General features: G+C 39.5%; 1 protein-coding gene across 2 annotated transcripts in view; it reads left to right on the forward strand.

The window, feature by feature from the left end:
- Nucleotides 1-249: 249 nt before the first annotated feature.
- LOC104639378 (bifunctional heparan sulfate N-deacetylase/N-sulfotransferase 3) overlaps nucleotides 250-23,105 on the forward strand; it is a 68,955-nt gene continuing 46,099 nt past the window's right edge. For both annotated transcript variants that reach the window (XM_075751027.1, XM_075751026.1), the window contains exons 1-2: nucleotides 250-519; nucleotides 8,261-9,387. In XM_075751027.1, coding sequence (XP_075607142.1) covers nucleotides 8,407-9,387 — 981 coding nt within the window. In that variant the 5' untranslated portion in view covers nucleotides 250-519; nucleotides 8,261-8,406. The remainder of the gene's footprint in view (nucleotides 520-8,260; nucleotides 9,388-23,105) is intronic.

Here is a 23,105-nt window from a genome sequence, read left to right on the forward strand (position 1 = left end):
GTGCCGTGTCCCTGCGGGGGCGGCCACCACGGCTCGCTGAGGGCAGGAGGAGCCCGCGGGCTCGGCCCCCGCCCCGCCTCCCCGCCGCCCCCGGCCCAGCCCGGCCGAGCCTCCCGAGGAGGAGGCGGCGACCAGCGAGCGGCAGCGCCGCTGCCGGCCAATGGCGGGGAGGCGGCGCGGCGGAGCCCCCGCCCGCCCCTCGCCGGTGAGTGCGGGAGAGGCGGCGCGGCGCCCCTCCTCCGGGCGGGCGAGCCGAGGGGAGGCGAGTGGCGCTCGCACCCCCGGGCGGGCAGCCCCGCCGCACCTCCCCGCGGGCGGGCGGGCCGGCCGCGGCTGGGGCGGTGCCTCGCCGCGCTCCCCGCGCCCGCTGGGTGCAGCCGCCGCTCCCCGCAGCAGCCTCTACAGCTCCCTGCGCTCCGCCGCCGGTGGACGAGAGCGGGAGCTGCGGCGGCCGGGCGGCGGGAGCTCGCCCTCAGGCGGGCCCCGGGGCAGCGGCATGTCGGCGGAGCGCGCCTGGAGGTAACGGGCGGGGCGGGCGGGCGGCTCCTCCGCGCGGTGCCTCCGGACCCGGTTAGGCGAAGTCTCCCAACTCCGCGGGCGGGAGGTGCGCGCTCGTCTGCCCCCGTCCGCCCCGCGGTGTCCCCCGTTTCCCCTCGCAAAGTTGTGTGTCCGAGCCGCCCCGGAGGCCCCTGCTCCGTCGCGGGCACCGCCCGGCCGGCTCGGCCCGGGAGCGCGGCCGGACGGGGCGGCTGCCCGGTGCTCCGTCCACCAGCACACAGACGCGTCCCGAGCGTCCTGCTGCGCGGGGGAGCGGTTTTTGCTTTGTTTGGTGGTGTTTCTTTGGGTTTTGGTTTGTTTTCCTTCTTTACCAGCTCACTTAGCATCTGCCTGCCTGGTGTGGTACCCACAGCAGCCCTTCGGCTGATTGGGGTTTTTTTTTCCCTTTCTCCTGTCCTCCTGGACTTTTTCTGTGCGGCACTGTTGCCCTCTAGTGTTTGCGGACATTGGTTGATTTGCTGTGTTGGGGAACAAAATTAGTCAGCGTAGTGCGTTAATTATTAATAATTTCAGGTGTTCGTAGCTACTTAGATTCCCAAAATCCCATGCAGAAATAGGTGTGTATTACTGCTCGTTTCAACTGTCACATGGAACCTTTGGGAAATGGCAGGAAACTTTTGTGTTATTTAATTCACTACTTGACGTGCTAGATAATTACTTCAGGTTTTAGTGTGGTGTTCTTTTTTTTCCTTTTAATAAAATGGAAAGTGGAAGAAATCACCATCAGCATCACCACTCGGGTCTCTCGGGAGGAATGGTGATGAACTCTGCCTTATTAACTCTTTACACTTGGCTTGTGCTTGGCGGTTATGGGAGAAAAGAGAGGGGGAAGTAGTGGTACAAACATAGACAAGAGAACATGCCGTGCGTTTGTCTTAAAGACCTTGGGCAAATTCTTTCGTCTTTAGTGATGTTTCTGCAAATGCTGAAAAATAATAAGGCTTATCGCAGAAAAACTGTATGAAATGTAATGTGTTTTAAGATCTTTTGGTAGAAAGTATTGTATGAAGGTAAAGTAGTAATTTGAAGACTAAACCCAACTTCCAAGTCTTCTTTTAAAGTATTTTGAAATAACTTATGTTTAATCTTTATCTTTTAATGACAATTCTGCTGCATGAATTCCTATCCTGTGAGGTTCTCTAGTAATGCGTGTAGCAATACAGCATGGAGCTAAGGATAACATACGTACAATAGAAACTGAAAACTGCTTGCCCCAAGGACTTGAGAAAGCTTTTCTATCTACCAGAATTTTTGTTCTAAGCCATTCTTTTTTTTTTTTTTAAACATATATGAGAGAATGTAAGCCCTTCAATATTCACACATTACAGGGTTTGTTGTGTGATATTAAAGGGTCTTGATGACTTCCCTTGACAGTTCATGTCTCACATCACCATCTTTTCAAGTTGAAAATGTCTTCTTAATATGCAGTTGTAAGATCTCATTCTGAATACTTCAGTCAGTAGAATAATGTCTGTAGGGGTACTCAGTATTTGGAGACCAGTTTCATATTTTCATAATTGACTTAAAAAGCTGAGCACTACTGTCCATCACAGGTTTGGCTGTTTTCAAAAGCACTTTGCTGCTTCCTATCATGTATTTGTATATCCAAAGATTTCCATTTTAGCAACACTAATGTAAGGACTTCAGAATACTTCCTTTGTTGAAAGCAATTAAATAGCATTCTAATCAGTGTAGATTTAAATAGCCATATTAATATGCAGAACAATATGTCTGGGTTTTGTCCATTCTTCATTTAATATATCAGGAGCATATTGCTAGCACTGTGGTAGCATCCAGTTTGGTAAAGAACAGAACCAGAAAATAATGATGGGGATTATTAGAGGAGGAGAAAGAGATTTAAAAATATGTCCAGGTACATGTAACAAGTCCAATGTAATATAGCTGAATAATGTCCATGACTAATCAATCCTGAACTTGCTCCATTTTTTGGCAGTCCTTGATTAAAAGAATTTTTGTTACTCTTTAATGATACTTTGTTTTATCTATTTTTGTTTTGTCTGCATATAAGTATGACACAACTCTATTGTTTCTAATCAAGGGTTACGGTAAACAGTTGCCCTTGCACAGGCCACACAGGCCTGAGGTAAGACTAAACCAGATTTTTTTTTTATTGGGCTTTGAAAAATGTGATTTGAGAGCAATTTTTCATTTGCTTGTGGATATTTTAGCTCAGCCCGTTGTTTTAATCTTGATAGTTTTTAACACAACTGAATTAAAGAAAAACATTTCTTGTAGTTTTAAGAATCTTATTGTTATTCGTGATACAATTGTCATAGTTTTTTTTTTAAATTGTATGCAGTTTTATGTGTCTGTCTGTATGTGGTACCTGGTTTCCTATTTTGAGCATCTATTCATTACTTTATGATGATGTGAACCTGAAATTGATACCATTTGAGGGATTTTTTTAATTTTTTTTTTATTTTTTTTTTTAGTTCCAGAAAATATAAATACTAGTTATGAAATGGAATGGTCAGAACCATATTTCTTTTCAACTACTGAGCCCGGAAAATAGTATGTTACTGCTGCGCAGAAAAGCCTATCGTACAAAGTCTGTGGAAAGGAGCTGCACCATGAAAATCTTACTGCAAAAAATACACCAACGAGGGCACAATGTTTGCAGGGTTTCCATGACACTCGCAGAGCAGAGACTGTCAGCGGCCGCCCATGAGTCTGAGCCCAGGGACTGGGTTCCAGGCTGAATGCAAAGACTTCTGGGGAAGCTGCTTTGGTATTTGTTATATAAATTTCACTGCCAGAGAACACAAAAATCAAGACTTAAGATTTCATGGGTTTTATGTTCACTTACTGCATCTCATGAGTAGGCTAAGTCCCCAGCCAGTGTTGTCTCATGTGAGTATTACCATTAGGGTTATTGTGCTGAAATGATTTATAGAAGCCACGAATTTGGTCCTTTATGCTTAGCAATGAACCAACAAACTAAAGAAAGCTGCAAACAGTAGGAACTCACCAGACTCCTTACGGTGCAATTCGGATCTTTTGAGTTCATCACAGTATTTGTTCTTTCCTCAGTACTACCTTGTTAGTGAATTAAAAACCAACCAACCAATCAACCAAAACAAACTCCAAACCAAGCCACAGTTGAAGATCTCTGTTCTAATGCATATGTTTCATGCAGCTCTGCAGATACCTGTAACTGTGACTACTCAGCAGTACTGCTTAGAATTGTAAATATTCCAATTAATAAGGTGATACTTATTTCCTGTACCTACAAGATTTTCATGTGAACTAGTCCTAGGCTGCAGAAACCACTTCTACAGTAGATGAGAATGATATTGAGCCTTGCTGTATTCAAATAAAATGCAAAATGTATTTCCATGACTCAGCTTTCTCTTAGTAAGATCTTCTCCATAGTGAGTCCACAAGTTAAAAACAAAATTCTAAATATTCAAAGATGCTAATTTTCACATTAAGGAGGCATTTTGATACCTCATACTTGGAACAACACAGGTAAAACGTTCTCGTCTGAATTTTCAGATAGTGGCATGAAAATGCTAAATTCTGTAGGAGATCAGATCCAGATTATTGTGAAATAATAAGGTCCTAGATAAAGAACAATGAGGCAGCTTTTATTACTTCAGATGGTGGAAAACATATCAATTATTTCATAGGTAAAACTTATTTCAGCATCACTTTTGAGGAACATTGGATTTGTATGATGTCTGACACCTGTTTCCAAGTGCTCTGAGATATAGGTGGGACCATGCCCTCCTTTCAGTGAACTCCCCATGACTCCATTGAAATCAATGAGCTAAGACTGCTTGTGTTGGCGGTGGGTCTTTTTCATGGTTTTTCACTGAAACAATACTAACAAGCTTGAACTCTTGTGAAGAGTTTCTAGACTCTTTGATTAATTTTTTTTTCTTTAAGGCTTTTTCTCATACCTGGATTTTTATTTTTTGTATTGCAGTTGAAGCTATCCATGACTACTTTATTCTTTTGTAAAATATTGTATTCTTTTGTCATGAAATTAAGACTCCTTAAGTACTGCACTGTTCTGAAATGCTACTTCTAACGGCTTACCCGCTGTTGATACGTTCTGAATTATGCCCCTTGTCTGGTTTTACTGTTGGAAGTGATAGCAGACAAAGACTGTTTTCCCTGAAGCCATGTCTAAAGTTGTGATGAAGGTCACTATAGTGGTCTTGATGGGTCCCACAGTGTGTTGTGGGTGATGGACCCCAGGGTTCTTTATACCACTGTCAAGTTCAGTGCACGATGACTTATTTTAGCATGGTGCCGTAAGATACCAGTGGAATATCTAGCAAATACTGTTGCTCAGAGTAAAATGCTGTTGTTCTAGGAAAGCAACTGTACCTTGTCAAGGCTTTGAAACTATTTTGATATTATTAAATGCATGTTCTCTTTGTGGTTTTTATTTTTTCTTTCTGCGTTCTTTTGAACTCTTGCTATGCAAAACAGTCCTTAAATAAGTGAAAACTATGTAAGCATCAAGCTGATTCAAGAAAGCGTGCATTTAAAAATTGTGCCTTATTCTATTCCACTCCCCTTCCTTCCTGTCCTCAGTGGTGAGGATGCCAAGTCTGGCTGTGTCCTGCTGGGTCTCAGAGAATTCCTCATTCCTCAGAGTCAAACCTCGCATCTGTCTTGGCATTTCCATCCACTCTTCCTTACAGCTGCACTCTGTAGCTCCAGGAGGTACCTGCAATTAGTAGCTAAGGATAAAATGGCAGAGGTTTTCTTGAAGAAAATACAGATTTCTGGACTGGCTGCACATTTTCTGCTCCATGGAATGGCATTAGGGACTGCATCCTTGCTGCAGATGTTGCAAGTGCTCCTGCTGCAGCAGCCCTTGGGTTGCAATCTTTCTGTAATATCTCATTCAAACAACTCTGTCTAATCAGCCCTTTCTTGCCATGAGCTTAGGTCACTAAATTTTTCCTGCTCCAGGCAGGATTCTCAGGTTCAAGTGATTGTCAGAAGCATAGGCTGGTAAATAAAGAAACTTCTAAATCATGCTGCTGGGATCTTCCTCTCAATAGGTCTTTGGTGGTTTCTGTCATAAGAATAGGGGTATTTTGGGCCGTGTTAGAGGAGCTTAGGGCTAAAGGAAGTAAACAAGCATTGTGCTGGTTGGTGGTGTGGTGGTTGTCTTTGTGTCATTCAAAGAAGTGATTTCATTGTACTTTTGTCAGCAAGAGTGCCGCTTTGCAGACTCGTATCTCTTGTGTAAACCAGGCCTGAGCTGTTTATGAGGTAAACTGGTCAGGTCTCTGTGGTTATGGAAGATAAGTAGGTGTATGTACAGCTTTTGTAAAGAATGCAGAAGGTATTAATTTCAGCCACTAAAATTATGAGTTGCTTGGCATTCAGGCAGCTGAATTGGAAATGCAAAATTAAGAGAATCCTTTGTGTATGTAATGAAAAATCATCTGTCTGGAAACATCTCTCTGGTTTTACTCATTCAGCATGGAGCTCCTTCTTTGTCACCTGACTTCTTACCATATTAAATATCTCTTTTTCTGTTACCTAAACTGATATTCTTGAAGCTAGTGTGACAGGGATCGGACATCTTGATACTTAAAAATGTTCTTTGAGTTCTTCTAAAGGTACTTTCAGGTTGTCGTTCGGTCTTTGTGTTCTTTAACTTCTTTTCAGGTACATGCCTCTAGAAACTAGGGTTACATTATTTTTGTTTAACACTGATTAATGAGCCTGTTTCCCTGGGTGAAAGGCAAGTCTCCTGTCTAAAAGCTATGTGCAAGTGCTTGTGCAGCTGCAGGTAAGGTTCAAGGCTGGGTGTAAGTCCACCCTGAACAGAAAGGGTTAATATACTGGTATCTGTGAGTAGAAGGTGAAGAGAATAGAATATATCCAGAAAGCAGACTTATCTGGTGAGGTGCAGGTTTAAGGGGAATCTTAATTATGAATGAGACAGCTCATGTACACTTACTCTTGGTGCTTAATTTTGCTGTTTTGATAAGTAGGATGCTGTGTAGTTTCTTCTCCCCCCCCCCCCTTATCTCATTTTCCTACTAATTTATTTTTACTTTGTGCTCATCATGTACCTGACACTGGGAGGATCAATCTTTGGGATTTAATTTAACTTGTGGAAGGTACATAGGTGCTGTTAAGTACATCATAATTTTTAACTTTTTTGTAAACCTGGAGTGAAAGGCTGCCTTCTTTACAATGTGGGATGAGGAGCTCTTGTAAAGTAGTTAAGTGGCCCAAGTATGTGACATGTTGTTTGGTTAGTGATTTTTTTTTTATTTTTTTTTTTTTACAATTCATCCTTTTTTCCCCTTTATAATATGTAATTATTTTATACACTTCAATTTCTTTTGGATCAGAAGCTGACTATATTCTATTATCATCTGCTCCCTGATTCAGTGCTGAAGGTTGTCAGCTATTCTAAGAAGCAAAATTTCTAACAAAAACCCAGTAAACCTTATAAAGTACAAAACGTGGGATAGAGCTTGAGTAGATACCACTTGTTATCATATGTTCTCAAGAAAATCATAATTCTCTCTGACAATCTGTACAGGAAAGTTCATGTTTGATATTGGTTATACTTCTGGACTTCCTTGGTATTCATTTTTTAAGCCCTATTTTATTTTTTTAAAAAAACTGAACATGGAAGGATTAAGCACTCAGGAAATGACCACGTTAACATTGCGCACATAGCTTATCCTTGTCCTATTTACAAATGGCAATGGATGTCTACTGCGTTGTGAAGTTACAGCAGCATGTTCTAGATCTTCATACCCTTAGTATTTTTCAAAATCTGCTGTTAGCCTTCCTTTATAACTTATGGTACTTAATTATTTTATGCTTGTCACATCATTCAGTTGTTTTACTAGAAACTTTTGACAGCAATTGTACTGTTGGCTTGAAAAATGACTGCTTTCCTTAGGTACAAGTTAAAGCATAAATATATCCTTAGGTGATCTGCCTCTTAAGTTAGCTTTTGATTTCTTACCTCTCTTCTCAAATTTAAGATCTGGATTATTTTATGCTTTTTTTTAATGCAAAGAAATACAAAGTGCTTCCAACAACTTGCAGAACAGTACACAGTCCAGTAAAATGCTATTTGTTTACTTCTAACATTATAGGAAAAAGTAGCTTTGTTTTAAAAGTACTCCTATAATATGTGTAATATAGAGTGTATCAGTAAGTATGTATACAACAGTTAAAATGTGCATGTTTTGTTAAGAACAACTTGGTTCTTCATAAATTAATATAAAGCAGAATTTGTGTGATCATGTAGACTGATGTTCCTCCAGCTTCTTGGGGGTGGAAGGAGGAAGGTTATAAATTTTCTTCAATGGTTAGGTTGTCAGCAGTTGTCTATTTGGAGTTAACTTTTATCTTTGGGTAAAAAAAATTCAGAAAAACAGTTAGTTCTTTGCTGCTGTATCTTGCTTTTCAGTGTCTCCTGTGTTGTACCCTCTTTTACTTGATCCTCTGGAGTATGGAGCCTTTGAGATTTAGAGACATTCAAATGCACGTGACAAATAGTGGGAGCAGGAAGAAATAACACTACTCATTCAAAATTTCAACAAGAAACTATCCAAGTTTTGAGCTGTTCATTCTGAAACCTCTGTTTGGCAGTGATTTCTTTACTCACCATTAGTTTAAGCGTGATGATACTTCACAAGTGCGATGCCTCAATTAAATCTCCGATTTTCTTTTCTTCTAGACTATACCTTCTGTAAAGCTTTGTGGAAGATAGATGCATGTGCTGCAATGGTGACATAAACATTTCAGAGGACTGGAACAAGTTGTTGAGAATCTGTGTTTGTTTTTAATGCTGCTGTCAAGAACAATCTAAGGCAAGTAAACAACATGAGTTTTATCATGAAACTTCACAGACACTTTCAAAGAACAGTTATTTTGCTGGCCACTTTTTGTATGGTGAGCATAGTTATTTCTGCATACTACTTGTATAATGGCTACAAACAGGAAAATGAACTTTCTGAAATCTCTTCAGAAGTGGAATGTGGTGATCTTCAACTGTTGCCATACAAGCTGATGGAGATGAAGACCATGAAGCCTATTGATCCTCTGAGGACAGATCTTGTAGTGCTGGTATTTGTGGAAAGTCAGTACTCAACCTTAGGCCAAGATATAATAACCATTTTAGAATCTAGCAGATTTCAGTTTCACATTGAGATTGCGCCTGGGAAGGGTGACCTCCCAGTGCTTATAGACAAAAATAAGGGCAAATATGCTCTCATAGTATATGAAAATATTCTAAAGTATGTGAATATGGACTCTTGGAACAGAGGCCTTCTAGATAAGTACTGTATAGAATATGGTGTAGGTGTTATTGGATTTCACAAAGGCAATGAGAACAACTTGCAGAGCTTTCAGTTGAAGGGCTTTCCTTTCTATGTCCACAGCAATCTGGGCATTAAGGACTGTTGCATTAACCCTCATTCCCCATTGCTCCATGTGACTAAATCTTCTAAGCTTGAGAAAGGTCCCCTGCTTGGAAATGACTGGGCGGTTTTCCAGATTAATCATACAGCTTATCAACCAGTGATATTTGCAAAAGTAAAGGCACCAGAAAACCTTTCACCACCTGCTGCTAAAAGTGCTCTCCATGCCACAGTAATTCATGACTTGGGGCTCCACGATGGGATTCAACGGGTCCTTTTCGGCAATAACTTGAATTTTTGGCTGCACAAGCTGATTTTCATAGATGCCATCTCTTTCCTGTCTGGAAAAAAGCTCAGACTGTCCTTGGATAGGTACATTCTGGTTGACATAGATGACATCTTCGTTGGGAAGGAGGGAACAAGAATGAACACCAACGATGTACAGGTAAAGTATGTGCACAGACTAATGGTCATTACAGCAAAGTGCCTTTTTTTAATCTTAAAGTGAACAGTTATTAATAGTTGGAACTCACAGAGGATGCAGATCAGTAAGTAGCAATGCAAACTGTTTGGGCGTTGAGAGAGAAGCTTTGAGTAGTCGCTGATTCCAGGTGTAGCAGTTCCTTCAACCTCCAGGCTGGAGGAGAGTCTGTGCAGTGTCGCTTGTACCTGTTCTAGAAAAGAAGATAAGAGGACGAAAATAGTCTCCCAAAAGGAAAGACCACTAATTGCTAAGTAACTGATAAAGAAAAGGGGGTAAGAGTGATAGTGTTCTCACATATACTGCACCCCACCCAACATGCACAATTTTAAAGATAATTGGAGAGTGTTTAACTCTCTAGTCTGATGATAGCTTCTATCTAAGCACATGCTTCAGTGGCGTTTGAAAACAGCACAGGACTTAAGGGCTGGACCCAGGTGCTATTCATATGTAATGTGCACATTGCTGGTCTTACAAGCAGGAGGTAAATGTGATGAGCAACAGTAAATGTCAGCGTAAATTTTGAAGAATAAACTGTTTGAAATAGGTTTCAGATGTCAGGAGTTGGTTGCAGCATTTCACCTTTCTTATCTCTGTTTTACGGCTCTTGCTTGCAAGAAAGATTTGTGTTAATATTGGTCTTGAAAGCTTGTTCTGTCACTAAATGACTTGACAGTTTCCATTTTAACATTTTAAGTTGTACATTCCTGAAGGTCATTTTTCACTCTCTATGGTGCTGTTTAAGTGAGGTGGTAGTTATGGGTCAGTAGGAGTAGCATCTTAACGTTATTTCTTGCTGTATGTCTTGCTTTTTTTGTGAAGAGCGTTGTTATAAGGGGGGTAGTTAGAGATCACCTTGTAAAACTGGTACTTGGTCTAGAAGCTAAAAATCTGTAAGATGCTGATTGTTGCCCTGTTTGTGCTAAAAATAAGGGAGACTTTTGTAATGGAAAGAGGAACTGGGAAAAGGAAAGGCAACAGCAGCACTGCATGCAGTTGATGGTCATTTTTGTTTGACTTTTAACTAGGTTTTTGGGTTTTTTCAGTGTTAATATATTTGTTAAGCTACAGTAACCTTGCATATATTGCTTCCTTAAACAAAAGGTTTGATCCTGTAGTTGAGCTTCAATTTGCTTTAAAATTGCAGCATACGCTCTTTTCCAAAACATCCTCTGCACATGCAATTATAAATAAGATATACCTCCTAGATAAGTAGGTGTTTTCCTGATGCAAAGAAATTGGGAGAGAGCTGGAATAAAGGTGAAACTCAATAAATGGAGTTTCTGTGTAGAACATGATAGCATGAGTTAAGCGGGTGAACATGCTTTGAGAACCTCCTAAGTGCAAACTCAAATTGCAGGAAAGAAATAAAGTCTGACCCACATCACTGGCAAAAGTCCTGTTGTTCTGCAGAAGCAGCAGTTTCCAGTAACGCAATATGTAAAGTAAAGCCTGAATAAATCTCTCACTGTGGTGTGCAGCAGCAGTTTGAAACAGTATGTTTTGTATTGTTTCTCTTTGTGAGCGACACCTTAGAATTGTCATTTTAGGATAAGTTAGAATGATTAATTACCAGAATTACTTACCAGAAACAGGAGGCTATTGAAACAAATTCGATTAAAGCAGATACAAAAGGATAAGGTGTATTGTTTTGGGAAAATAATTTGCGGTATGTCAGAATGTTATCTTCCCCAAATAAAAATGTCAAATTAAATAGAAATAATATCAAAGTGGAAATAACTTTTAAGTAGGATAATTTCATTTATACAGAGCTGTGTTCTGAAACAGTGGAATCTGAAAAAGTGTTCCCATCTGATTCTTCATCTACTTAAAGTTAAAATGTTCTATTAAACATGTTGTTAGGGCTGTCAGATGCAATGCATCTTCATTACTATTAATATCAAAGGAGCTATCCTCTGTGGCACAATGACATGTGGAAGGAATGAAATAAAATCAATTTGTGGTAGTTGAAAATCCGTTATTCTAATGTATATTTGTGGATAAATGACATCCCATTAAACAGGAGTGTTTTACTGAATTCTGCTGCATTGACTGTAACAGAATTGTGCGCTGCAAGTGTGGAAATAGGTTGCTAAATGTAGACTTTGTATAATTTCAGTACTCAAGAGTAGCTTATTTCTACTAAGCTTACATTTTAAATACTAGCAATATAGAATTGGGTGTAATGCTTTTTTGTGTTTTAATTTTGTTTGACATGTCTCCTATTTAATATTTTCTGGATATACTCACATCTGGTAGGCCTGTGAGTTTGCTGAAAGGTGAATGTTTCTACATGTGCTCTGTTAATGCAAAGTAACCTGAAACACTTCAGAAAGCTCCCAACATCCAGAGAACCTCTGGGATTTGTTCTGCCCGTTCCTCTGTATAGAAGAGAGTTCAGAAGCTGGAGGGTTAATGCAGAACTGATAGCAAAAATAATCACTCATTAATGATTCACTGCCTAAGTCAAGAAGGCACCATTTGTCTTGGGTCTTCTGAGAAAAAGGCTTCTCTTTGAGTGTATAGAGAACCTAAATTCACTTTAGAAGGACCGATTCATTAAGCCGCTAAAGTTCTGGCACACATTAGGTGAGCAAGTTGAAAACTATGTCTGTACTGTCCGTTCTTTGTAAGAGTAAAAACAGAGGACCATCATGACGAAAGATACCTTGTAGGATTGAAGAAGTACATGGTAGTTGTTATATTGCGATTCACAGAATGAGTTTGGAAGGCAACTCTGGAGGTCAACTGGTCCAACTGCCCAGACGCTTTTTGACTGTCTCCAAGGAGGGAGTTCCTGATTGCATGTAAGATCAGATTGTCAAGGGAATTTCTTCTTCAGATACCTAAATGAGATTTGCAAGGTGGCTAGAATAGTTAATATTTGAATGTTAGGCTAAACTGCCCTCTTCTTTAAAATTTGTTAGTTGGAGATGACCACTTTCGAAAATCGCTATCATAAGGTTAAGTGGTAATTTTTTATCAGTATTATATATTTGCCTCAGAAGAGGTTAAATCAAAAGCGAACCCTCTAAAATTAGTGTCTTCTGCACCTCTAAAGATGAGGTAAAGTGGTGGTACTTCAGCTTGAGTATCTATAGTGTCAGGGACACAAGTGCAAAGAGTCCTTCTGAAAATCTTTTGACATAATTTATCAACCTAAGTCCTGTAAAACTAATAAATGATTTGTTTCATTAAACCACAGATGAAGTTTATTCTAGCTTCTCCACAACTTCTTCAAGTAAAAAAAAAAAAAAAAAGAGAAAAAAAAAAATCCAAACAACTTGAAACTGTACTTCAGATTTTTAGACGATCTGATTGTTACAGATTTGCCTGTCATTGTATAAAATCTGGACTGATAGAACATAGTTCTTCAATGTAACATACTGAATACCTGTCACTGTGCATCAACAATAACCATCCATCTTCATATTTATTTACTTTTTCTTCCTCCGGTATAATAGAGATAATGGAAGAGAACACTTTCTTAGTCTAATTGCCTCCTACTTTGAAAATAAGCTTGGTAATGTCATCTCAACATTCATTTTTCAGTAACTGTTTTTCTCTCCTGATGTCTGTCAGGCAGGAGGGACCATTACACTGTGACAATGTTATATTTTATTTTCCTTGTGTCTTTTAGAAGACTAAGAGCCAGTGCAGTGCAAATAATTCATTTAAATGGACATACAGAGAAAATCTATCTAGATATCCATGGAGTAAGTTTATCTTAATAGACCATGATTGTCCTGGCTGACGGTCTGCTAATTTAATCTTTTTTTTGTTACAGTTACTCTTTATGAAATTTTTATGACTGTATAGCGTTGTGATTTTTCCAAGGGAAAAGCAGCTGATAATGGGGGGAAAACAAAATATGATTTTTCCCCCCCTATTGACAGTGTGTGCAGTGCTGGTGCTCTAGGCAGTACATTGTTCTACCTTTTCTTTCATTTCACTAATACCTACACTTTCTGTATTTCCTTGAGAGTTGACCACATTTTTGAAATGAAAAGTTAGAAGACTGTGAAATTTTTTTTTCCCAAATAATTAACTGTGTGATCTCCTCTTGACTGTGCTTTGTCTGCTTTTCAAAAGAGACATTTTGAATTGAAGTCAAGATGGGGATCTCTTCACTTCCTTCACGTAAGCCTAATCTTTTTCTACACTTGTAATTATTCTTTTTTAATTGCCAAGGAAAAAGCTTCATATTAACCATATCCGCTATTGGGATGGGGATGGCGCATCTTTTTTTTCTCATTCTATTGTGTGAGCACTCAAGCAAGGCATCTGTTAGTGTATGTGCATCGAAATGGGCAGAACAAGCTTGAATCTGCAGTCTTCCAGCATTAGAGTCATTGAAGAATTGAAGAGGACAAGCTATCCTCCTTGTGTATCAACTGTGCCAAACAGCATTCTGATAATGGAGAGGATTTACCCAGAAAGAATAAATTCATAGCATTTTAGTCTCCATCACTTGCACAGACTGTCATCTTGCCGGGATTTTGAGGTTTATAATATAGACATCTGTTTTGGAACTAGTCCTCTAACTTTTGGTAGTAGACAACATAGAAAAATAGTTCATCTTTAGGCAGGCATTGGTTAACTGAATTGCACCTTAAAAGTAGGTATTTTTCTTTTGTTCATAAAATGCTTCTAGAGTGACTGAGATCAAATATAAACATTTGCATTTGGTCAGACCAATCTTCTTCCATGTTCCAAAACCAGTGCTGTCACTTTTTTGTTATTTCCTTAGTGCATTGGTGGCCTAATCTTTCGTTTAATACAATCTAGTTTTGTTTAATAACAGATTTCTCCTTTAAGAGCTAATTGTTTATTCACTATATTACAAATTCATCCACATTAGTCAGCACAGTTTAAATTACTACAGTTGTTTAAAACCCACATGTGCTACACTGGGTGAAAAGAAATCAGAACTTCCCATGGTAAAGCATACCACTTGGATATAAATTTAAAAAAATACATTGACATGTCTTTTCAATTCCTCTTATATAGGAATGACCTAAATAATTTGCCTCAGAAGAGAGGCTTAGATATATTTTGTATTAAGGCAGAATGGCTAAAAGGTGCCAGAAACTCTGAACTGCCAAGGCACAGGATGGTTCCTGTCATAGGAGAAAGTCTAATTCTGTAAGTTAATTGCTTCTTTATCTATGGGATCTTGTAGAAGGTTATCAGTAAAGCAATGATAGATGTGTCATCAAATGTTTCAGTTGCAGAACCACCAGATATACTCACATCGATTCAGTTGCACTGAGCTGTAAATCTTTCCTGTGGGAGATTCAAAAAATCTTTCTAGTCACCTCTTTAAATGACATGATGAATTCACTATGAAGAACTTTTGTTCTGATAAAATATTTTACATTCCCAATCCATTACCCATAGTACCTTTGTGCCATTGTTCAATGTGCTTAGCCCTGCTGTGTTGTCCCTCCAACAGAGATTGGGGTAGATGAAGTCCCCCATGAAGACCAGGATTGCCTCCTGGTGGGGTATCCCTCAGCTATCCTGTCAGTCCTTCTCTTTCCTTAGATTGCAAGTTCTCTTAGTCAGAGGGTCTTTTGTTCAAAAAGCATTTTGATAATACAAATAATAATGCAACTATAACTTACCACAGAGCTGTACAGATTCATCACCGTCTCGCAGGGGCTGCTGCAAGACTTACTCTGGACTTTTTAGATGACAAGTTAGCCATCTAATTCCTACTGCTAATGCAATTGAATCAACTTTTCACAACCAACAAATAAAAACACACTGCAGAAAGATCTAGAAATAAATCAAAGCGATTAACTGTAAAATGTGATACCAAAAATGGGCCTACTTCCTTCCTGATCTTCAGTCGCATCAAGAAGGCACAGTCTGGCAAAAAGAGAAAAATGAGGATGGAAGTGGGACTAATTCGTTTGTTTCTTTTACAATACAGCTGCACAGAAAGTGTTCTTTCTTCTTACCTGTTCAGTCTGGAAGAAGTTAATGCAACTACATGCCTGATTCTTGGTGATTATGCTTACAAAACAAAGTAAAAGAAAAGCAGTTGGTTGCCAGTGTATATCTAATCTCTCATGGAATAACAGTGCCCTGTCTATTTCAAATTCCAGTTTCTTTTTCTGTGCAAACTTCAACACTTCTACAAGGTAGAAGTGTTACTCCCTATTTAAAAATTATGTTTGACAGAGTATAAAAACCTTATGACCAATTTTAAAAAATATTTACTCTTCAGGAGAGTCCTCCTGATACTTTACAGTCCCGGAGATGAATTAGTATTGGTCCTTAAAATGTGTTTCAAATCTGGAAGAAATGATAAATTAAATACCATTTTATATGGCAAAAATTATACTACAATACATTTGAAAAAAATACAAATAGTGGAGAGGACAAATAAAAAGTCAGTGACTCTACAAAGTAAAGCTCCACGGATTCATTCCAACCCCAGTCAGTAAACGCACATGACAGAGGCCCTGCCATGCTGTGCAGAGGTAACAGGTTGGGTCTGGGAACACCGGTTACGTTTTTGTGGAGCTGGTAATCCATGCAGCTCTATACCAAGCTCCCATTCACTTGCCCTTTCAGTGTTAGCACTCCTGGGAATAACCCAAGTGTCTCTGCTCTCATTTTAAAGTGAACTTGGACTAAAGATAACTCAGAGTTGCCTTTGATAGAACTCTAATGGAACTGGAAAGGAGGCTGGAAAATAATTTTGCATTTATCTCAGAAGTGGTTTTTTTGTGGTGTGAAACATTTCTCTTATCCCTTGTCTTTTCTCACTGCCTTTGTTAAAGGTAATAGAAACGTTCAAAATTATAATCCTGAAAATATGCTAAAAACAAGATGAATACCAGAATATACCTGAATTTGTAATGTAAGCTGGTTTGAAATTTAAGCCGACTATGAAAAATATCATTCTACATCAGGAAAGTACTTCATCTTACTGACTGAGGAGGTGTCTAGAATATTGTGCTCAGTTCTGCACCACTTAACTAGAAATATTTGGAGAGTGCTTAGAGACACCAGAATAGCCAGGAAATGTCTGAGCAAAAAAATGAAAAAATAAAGGCTAAAGAATTCAGTAAGTAATGATGACCAAAGCAGAAAGCAATAGGCTGCAGATGTCTGCAGGGTATAAACAGAGAGGATGGATAAAAATATTTAATGTAAGGCACAGACATACTTAAGTGTAGGCTGAATAGCCAATAAGTGTGGCAGAATAGGGGCTAATATTCAAAAGGAAGTAAAAAGATTATGTAAGTCTCTAAAAATTAGATTTGGCAAAAGGATATGAAATATGCTACTGGACAGAATATAATATTGGCAGGGAATTTGTACTAAGATGTATTCTGAATCTGTTACAATATAATCAAATGCAGAGCTCAGTCTGGATTCCTGTGTGTCGGTTTGAGTCTGCAAGTGTAGAATTTGGCCAGCTGGGTATTTATCTAGTTTCTGTAATCATGTCTTTTACAAATGCAAACATTCATGCAAAACCAGGAAAGGTGTGTATTAACACTTCTAACAAAATCATCCCCCCGTGTTTCACTGAAGTCTTAGACTAGGTACTACACAGGAGTCAATGAAACTGTCCAAATTTTTATTAACTTCAAGTAAGTTCTTATAATGTCTTTTCTGTGTTGACTACGTATAATCATAAAAAATATGGTTTGGGAAAATAGTTGTATCTGTTATTTTATGCAAGCTTGTCTTGCTTGCTTTCTATTTTTCTGTTGTTTCTTTGATGCTCATGTAGCAGGGGGATTTCATTCAGCAACTTTAGAACTGCTCATAAAGAGAAGGGAAAATAAATATTTGTGACCCTTAGGTGGTGAGCAAGCTGAAGGCTGAATTCCCAGCTGTTTCTGACATGGAGCTTTCAGGCAGGAAGGAAAAGTGAAAATCGTTTTGGGCAAAGATTTTTTTTTCTTTTTTTTTTTTTTCCTGTCAATAAAGGTGGAGTGTAGAGAGAAAAAGAGCTTTTGGTATGCCCCAAACATAGGGACAAAGGTAGACAGATATTTTTAATCAGATGCAGTATTAAGAGAAGCTCGGGAATCTTTTTGGCTCTATTAGGGGAAAAAAAGAAACTACGAAACATTTGGGAACGGATTGTGTCATCAGGGTGTTGCCCAGCCTGTGGAGTAGTGAGCTTATTTAACATGCCCACGATGTGGTAGCGCTTTACTAAACAGGGAGAGCAATCAGCTCTATTGTGGTTTTTATATAAATTAGAGGGTCTGAGTGTTCATTTATTTACACTTTGTTCTCTGATATGTAAAACTAAGCATTAACACTAATATTGGGCTTGTCTAGAAGCTTTAGTCTTACTAGGGGGGAAAGAAGTATAAACCAAGAAGCAAACAAACCCCAAAGTGTTTCTCTTTGGTACCAACATTTTAGGCCTAGCTTCTAATGTCAAATATTTCTTCCAAGCTACCTAAATAGCTTGGTCTGTGGACTTGAGTTTTCGTGTGATCACGTAACAGATTTACGTTGTAATTGTAGCCACTGTTACTCAGTGATCACTTTCTAAATGCTGGAAAAATACTGTAAAAACTTAAATGCTTTGAATTTTGCGTGCTCTGGAAAAAGAGATAAATACCATCCACTATTGAGCTGTGGTCATCTATATAATGATGTAGACAAAACTTTGACATCTTGTTTATTTAAAATTCTGTTGAGCAGGAAGCGCAGGCTTCAGGGCTTTTGGGGACAGGTGAGTCTTAGTTTATCCAGGCTCAGGCATTGAGGTCCAGAGAATACTGACGCTGAAGAAAAAAGTAAGACTGAAGATTTTTCGGAAGGTCATATTCACAGACTGTTTGATGTATACACCACTTTCATTTCCTAAAGAAATTGGGGATTTTTAATGTCCCTGTTTGCCTTTGTCAGTCCAGCAATTAAACTGAAAGAGGGTAGATTTAGACTGGATATAAGGAAGGAATTTGTTACAATGAGGTTGGTGAGGCATTGGAACAGGTTGCCCAGAGAAATTGTGGATGCCCCCTCCCTGGAAGTGTTCAAGGCCAGGTTGGATGGGGCTTTGGGCAACCTGGGCTAGTGGAGGGTGTCCCTGCCCATGGCAGGGGGGTTGGGACTGGCTGGGCTTTAAGGTCCCTTCCAACCCAAACCGTTCTGTTGCACTGTGGGAACAGCAATTTGGGAGACAAATCTATAGGCAGCTAGGTTTTATGGAACAAATTTCTTGTTTTGCGTGCAGGCCATGGGTGTAAAGGTAAACCTGAAATCTAAATTGCATCTCTGAGAGCATTGGCATTTTGGACAGAGTAACGTAGCCACTGGCAAATTCACCAGAGTGGAGCAAATCTAGTGACCCAGCTGCAGCTTCCTGTGCATACAGGTGAGGCCACCGTGGTCTCTGCTGCTGAGAGATTAGGCCTAGAAATACTTCCAGTGTTGAACCCTCTAGATACTTTCAGCATTCAGTGGCTGCACAGAGCCACGTGTTGCAAACAGCGGGGTAAAAGGGCCCTAAGCGGCAGAGCCAGGCAGCGTGTGAGGGATAAGGGAGCACAGGCTTTGCCGCAGTGCAAGCTCGTGGCCAGCCTGTGCAGCCGAGGACTGTCTTTGCTTGGAGAGTAGCCCTTGTCCTCCAGCCAAACTCTGTCTGCTGTGCATGTTGGCTGTAGCAAAAATTAAAGCTGGAGCTAGCGTGTGAGGAAGCATTAACTAAGAAGCAAATGTGCTGTTGATAATGAATGTAGTACTAGGAGCGTGGATAATACTTCTGTTCTTCCTGAGCTGGATGACTATAAAATATATGCACTGTTGGACTGAATAGCTGTGACATTGTTTCAACTTCTATGACAAAATATTGTGCATCCTACCAAACAAGATCTGCAGCTGCAGAAGCGTGGGTTGTCTAATGAGGGGGTGCAGAGGTATACATGCTTTGCATCTGATGTTATTGTTTGAACCTGAGCTTTTGAGGCCTAACATTTACTGGTAGCTAGACAAGTGTCTACATGAATCAGTGAACAACTCTGACAATTTTTCTCCTTGCTGATGGGGTCCAATGGAGACAAGCTTGACTAAGCAGGCACAGCAAAGTGGCCCAGAAATGAACTGGAACAGGATCTGAACTGCTCTGTCACCCTGAGAGATGGCCTGTCGTGCTCGGAGCTGAGGCAGCTGTGTGGTTGTGTGTGTGACACTGCAGAACGGCTACCCGAATCCTTGCGTTGTGGCTAACAAACCTCAGTTTCTCACTGTACTGGCTCATCAACGATCACGACATCACAATAACTTAACTGGATAAATATGAAGAGATTTTAAATGCATTTTAGAGTCCCTTTGTTTTTACTTTGAGTTCTGTTATACTCTGAGATCTTACCTCGTCATACTTGGTGTTTCATAAGCAGATAAAGTGTTAGGCAAAAATGCAAGAACCAGCAAGTTTTCTATTGAATCCTGTCTGACCAAAATCCAGGGAAAAATATCATATGCAGCAGTAGTGTGTTAGTTCTATTTCAATTGGCCTGGGGTTTTTTTGACCTTCAATTAAAAGAAATGCAGGATTTTATTTCTGTTAACTGCAGAATAATGAGATCATTTAGCTGTTTAGTAATAGTAACCTCTTTCATCAAAGTACAGTCTAATTAACAGCTAATAATGCAGAATTTCATATAGAATCCTGAAAAAAAGCATGCTAATTACTTTATTAAATAGTATTGGCACCAAGTATTTAAAGCCTTCAACTTACCTTGCCACAATTAACTTATTAGCTGCTATCTCAGCCTCCAAGATGTGAGGAGCTGTTGAAGGAAGTTAGAAATATTTCTTAAATCTCTTGCTTGTACAAATGATTTACCTAGATGAAAGAGCCTAATTACTTGAAAATGTATAATTGGACCATCATCAAGATCATTTTTGTATGTGATATAAAAAAACTTCCGAGGAAGACTGAGTAACATTAAAACAGTGTGTTCTGATGAAAAAACTTTTTGCTCAAAATCATTTGAGACAGTTTCCAAAGTGGCTACTTATATTTTTAGTATCCTTTAGTGGACCTCAAATTCAGATACCTAGTTACAGCATCTGTGTACATAAAATAAAGTTGTGGCTCCTGAATTTTTTGACACTGAAAACCCAAGATGCATGTAGTTGGGCTCCAGCCTGATCTCTCATCTTATTGACACTTTGAAGAGAAGCTGGGTTAATGGGGCTTATTGAATTTATTGAAAAGACTCACACTGACTTCAACTGGGGAGTATGGGCCTTAATATTATAGGAAGTCAGGTAAGATACTCAGGCAAATGGTTCTGGCAAACAGTCCAAATTAACCCGAGCAGTCAGTGGGAGCTTTGCTTGTCCAGCACGTTAAAGAGTTGGGTTCCAAGACATCCCTGCTTGATAATTTAAAAAACACAATTGCTGTAGGTAGAATCTAGCTGTCAGTAAATGACTATACTTTTTAACTAACTGAAACCACGTACGTTGTTTCATTTCCAAGGAATTTTTGCACACGTTTTCTGTTTTAAATTCTACCATGTTGCATGGCCCTTTGTAAACAGGCTTCCTGCTGGCATGTGGTACTCTTGAACTGTTACATCTTTTGAAGGACTTGGTAGACTTATCAAAATCCATGGTTTTAATTGAAAGAATATTTTTTTTCTTGAATCTATTGTGTCTTAGTAAATGAGTCCCCTCCATTTTAATTTTGTTGTACAAAGTAGCAGGAATAGTTGTCTTCAGCTCCCATGGAATCTGATATTTTATAAACTTGAACATAGGTATTGTCAGCAGTTTAACTTTTCCATCCCTGTTTCATCAGTCTTTCTATTTTTGCCGGATTGTGTCCTCTTGAACACCTTGCTTCCACCAAACTGCAGAGCAGTGTCATTTCCCCACTTACACAGTTTAGGGTCTATTTATAATTAATGGTCTCTGCCAGCCAAACACTTTGCTGAAAAAAATGAAGATTTTCTTTGTTTTCTTCTCTTGGCCTCTCTGTAGTGTCAGGTCAATTAAGAGAGTGCACAAAGAAAATTTAAGCATTCTTCCCCTTTTGTCTGATGGATATTCAAAATATTTTTTTCAGATGTACCCAGTATACCCAAAGCAATTATTCTTTCTCCTGCATAGGTTAAATGTTTGTGGTAATGGGTGTCAAAACGCTAATCTTGGACATCCAGAAAGAATAGACATTGAATTTTAAGGATGTTCCAAAATACATAATTTATCATGAGGGGAACATTTTTTCCTCAGAAGCAAAGTAATCTGTCTAATAAAATAATGATTCCCAGCCATTTGGGATGGACTTTCATTGAGGCTGTCTTCTGCTGCTTCTTGCCGTGCTGCCTCCAAACACCCCAAATTCTTGCCCGCTGCCTTCCCATCCCTGATCACTGCCATAGCTTTTTGAATGTCTGCCATCACAATCTCAACACTTCTCGCTTTCAGGCCCCTACTACGCTGCTGCTACAGCATTTCCTGTGGATGCCCACGGCTCCCTCCCCTCATCTCTCCCTTCCTTCAGGAGTGTGTCCCCCCTCTTCCCTTTTCTGCCATCATCCTCAGCGGTGCCAGGACAAACCTGGGACTGATCATCAGGCACAGCTTGTTAGCCTGGCCTCTGTTCTGTGCCACACCGTGCCACGCATTGCCTCTAATGTCAGACAGTTTGCTAGTGTCTCTCAGTTTAGGGACTGGTTTATAAAACATGATAAAGCAAATCTCAAAATATATCTGGGAAATTTCAAATACTGATTGTTGGACTCTGAAGAGAAGCACAATGCTCTAAAAGTAGCAATTTTTGTATGCCTCATAGATGCAAACTTCAATCACGTATGTTACATTCTGTGTTCTTCAATTCTCTTTTCCATTTTCTCCCTAACCTTCCTTTTCCCCCCCCCCCCCCCCCCCCTTCCTTTATTTCCCCACTTATAAGCAAGTGAGTTTGCAGTGTGGATAGAGACATTAGAAAAGGTCAAGTTCTGCAGAAGGGAAAGTTTGAGGGAGGCAGCTTCAGTTGCAGGACTCTGTTGTCAAAGCCTGGATGTGCTCAGGAAAGGCTAAACGATGTCATAAAAAGTGCAAAGTAAAAGGACATCACATCACTTACAGCTCATTAAACCCCTATGTTAAGAATTCCATTCAGGAGTTAAAATGGCTTTAGTTCTGTTTCTTCCCTCACTTACAGGGGTTAAACTAAACGGGAAATACTGTACAGAAAATTTAAACTACTTCTGCATAAAAGCTCCCATAAAGGGGCTTTCATGTGTGCTTTCACATTACACTTTCTATTAATTTGTTTTACCTTTTCAGAAGGTCCTTGCCTTTATTAAAGAGCTAATACAACATTAGGAGTTTTCCTCAAAAACAAAGTAATTCTTAGTTTAATGGCTCCTTTGATAGTATTGTAGTACATGAAATAGTAAAGCAAGCATTGAGAGATAAGATCTGCTTGCCAAAAAAAGGAGGAGGAGATAGGCTTTTTGGAAAATTATGAAGATGACCTCACTTTTGTTACCAACGTGAAAGCGTGCACTGATTTGAAGTTTAAGATATTAATGTGTTAAGATATTAACAGCATTTTGAACTACTTCGCTTTTCAAGTGGCCAAGTTCTTTAGCAGCTTTTGAGTAGGAAAATGTCATAAATATGTTGGTAGGACTACAGAAGGAAGTCATAGTTCCTCTTTGGTGAAGCAGAGTTCA

This window comes from Balearica regulorum, chromosome 4 (genome assembly GCF_011004875.1).
Source record: "Balearica regulorum gibbericeps isolate bBalReg1 chromosome 4, bBalReg1.pri, whole genome shotgun sequence".
NCBI lineage: Eukaryota > Metazoa > Chordata > Aves > Gruiformes > Gruidae > Balearica > Balearica regulorum.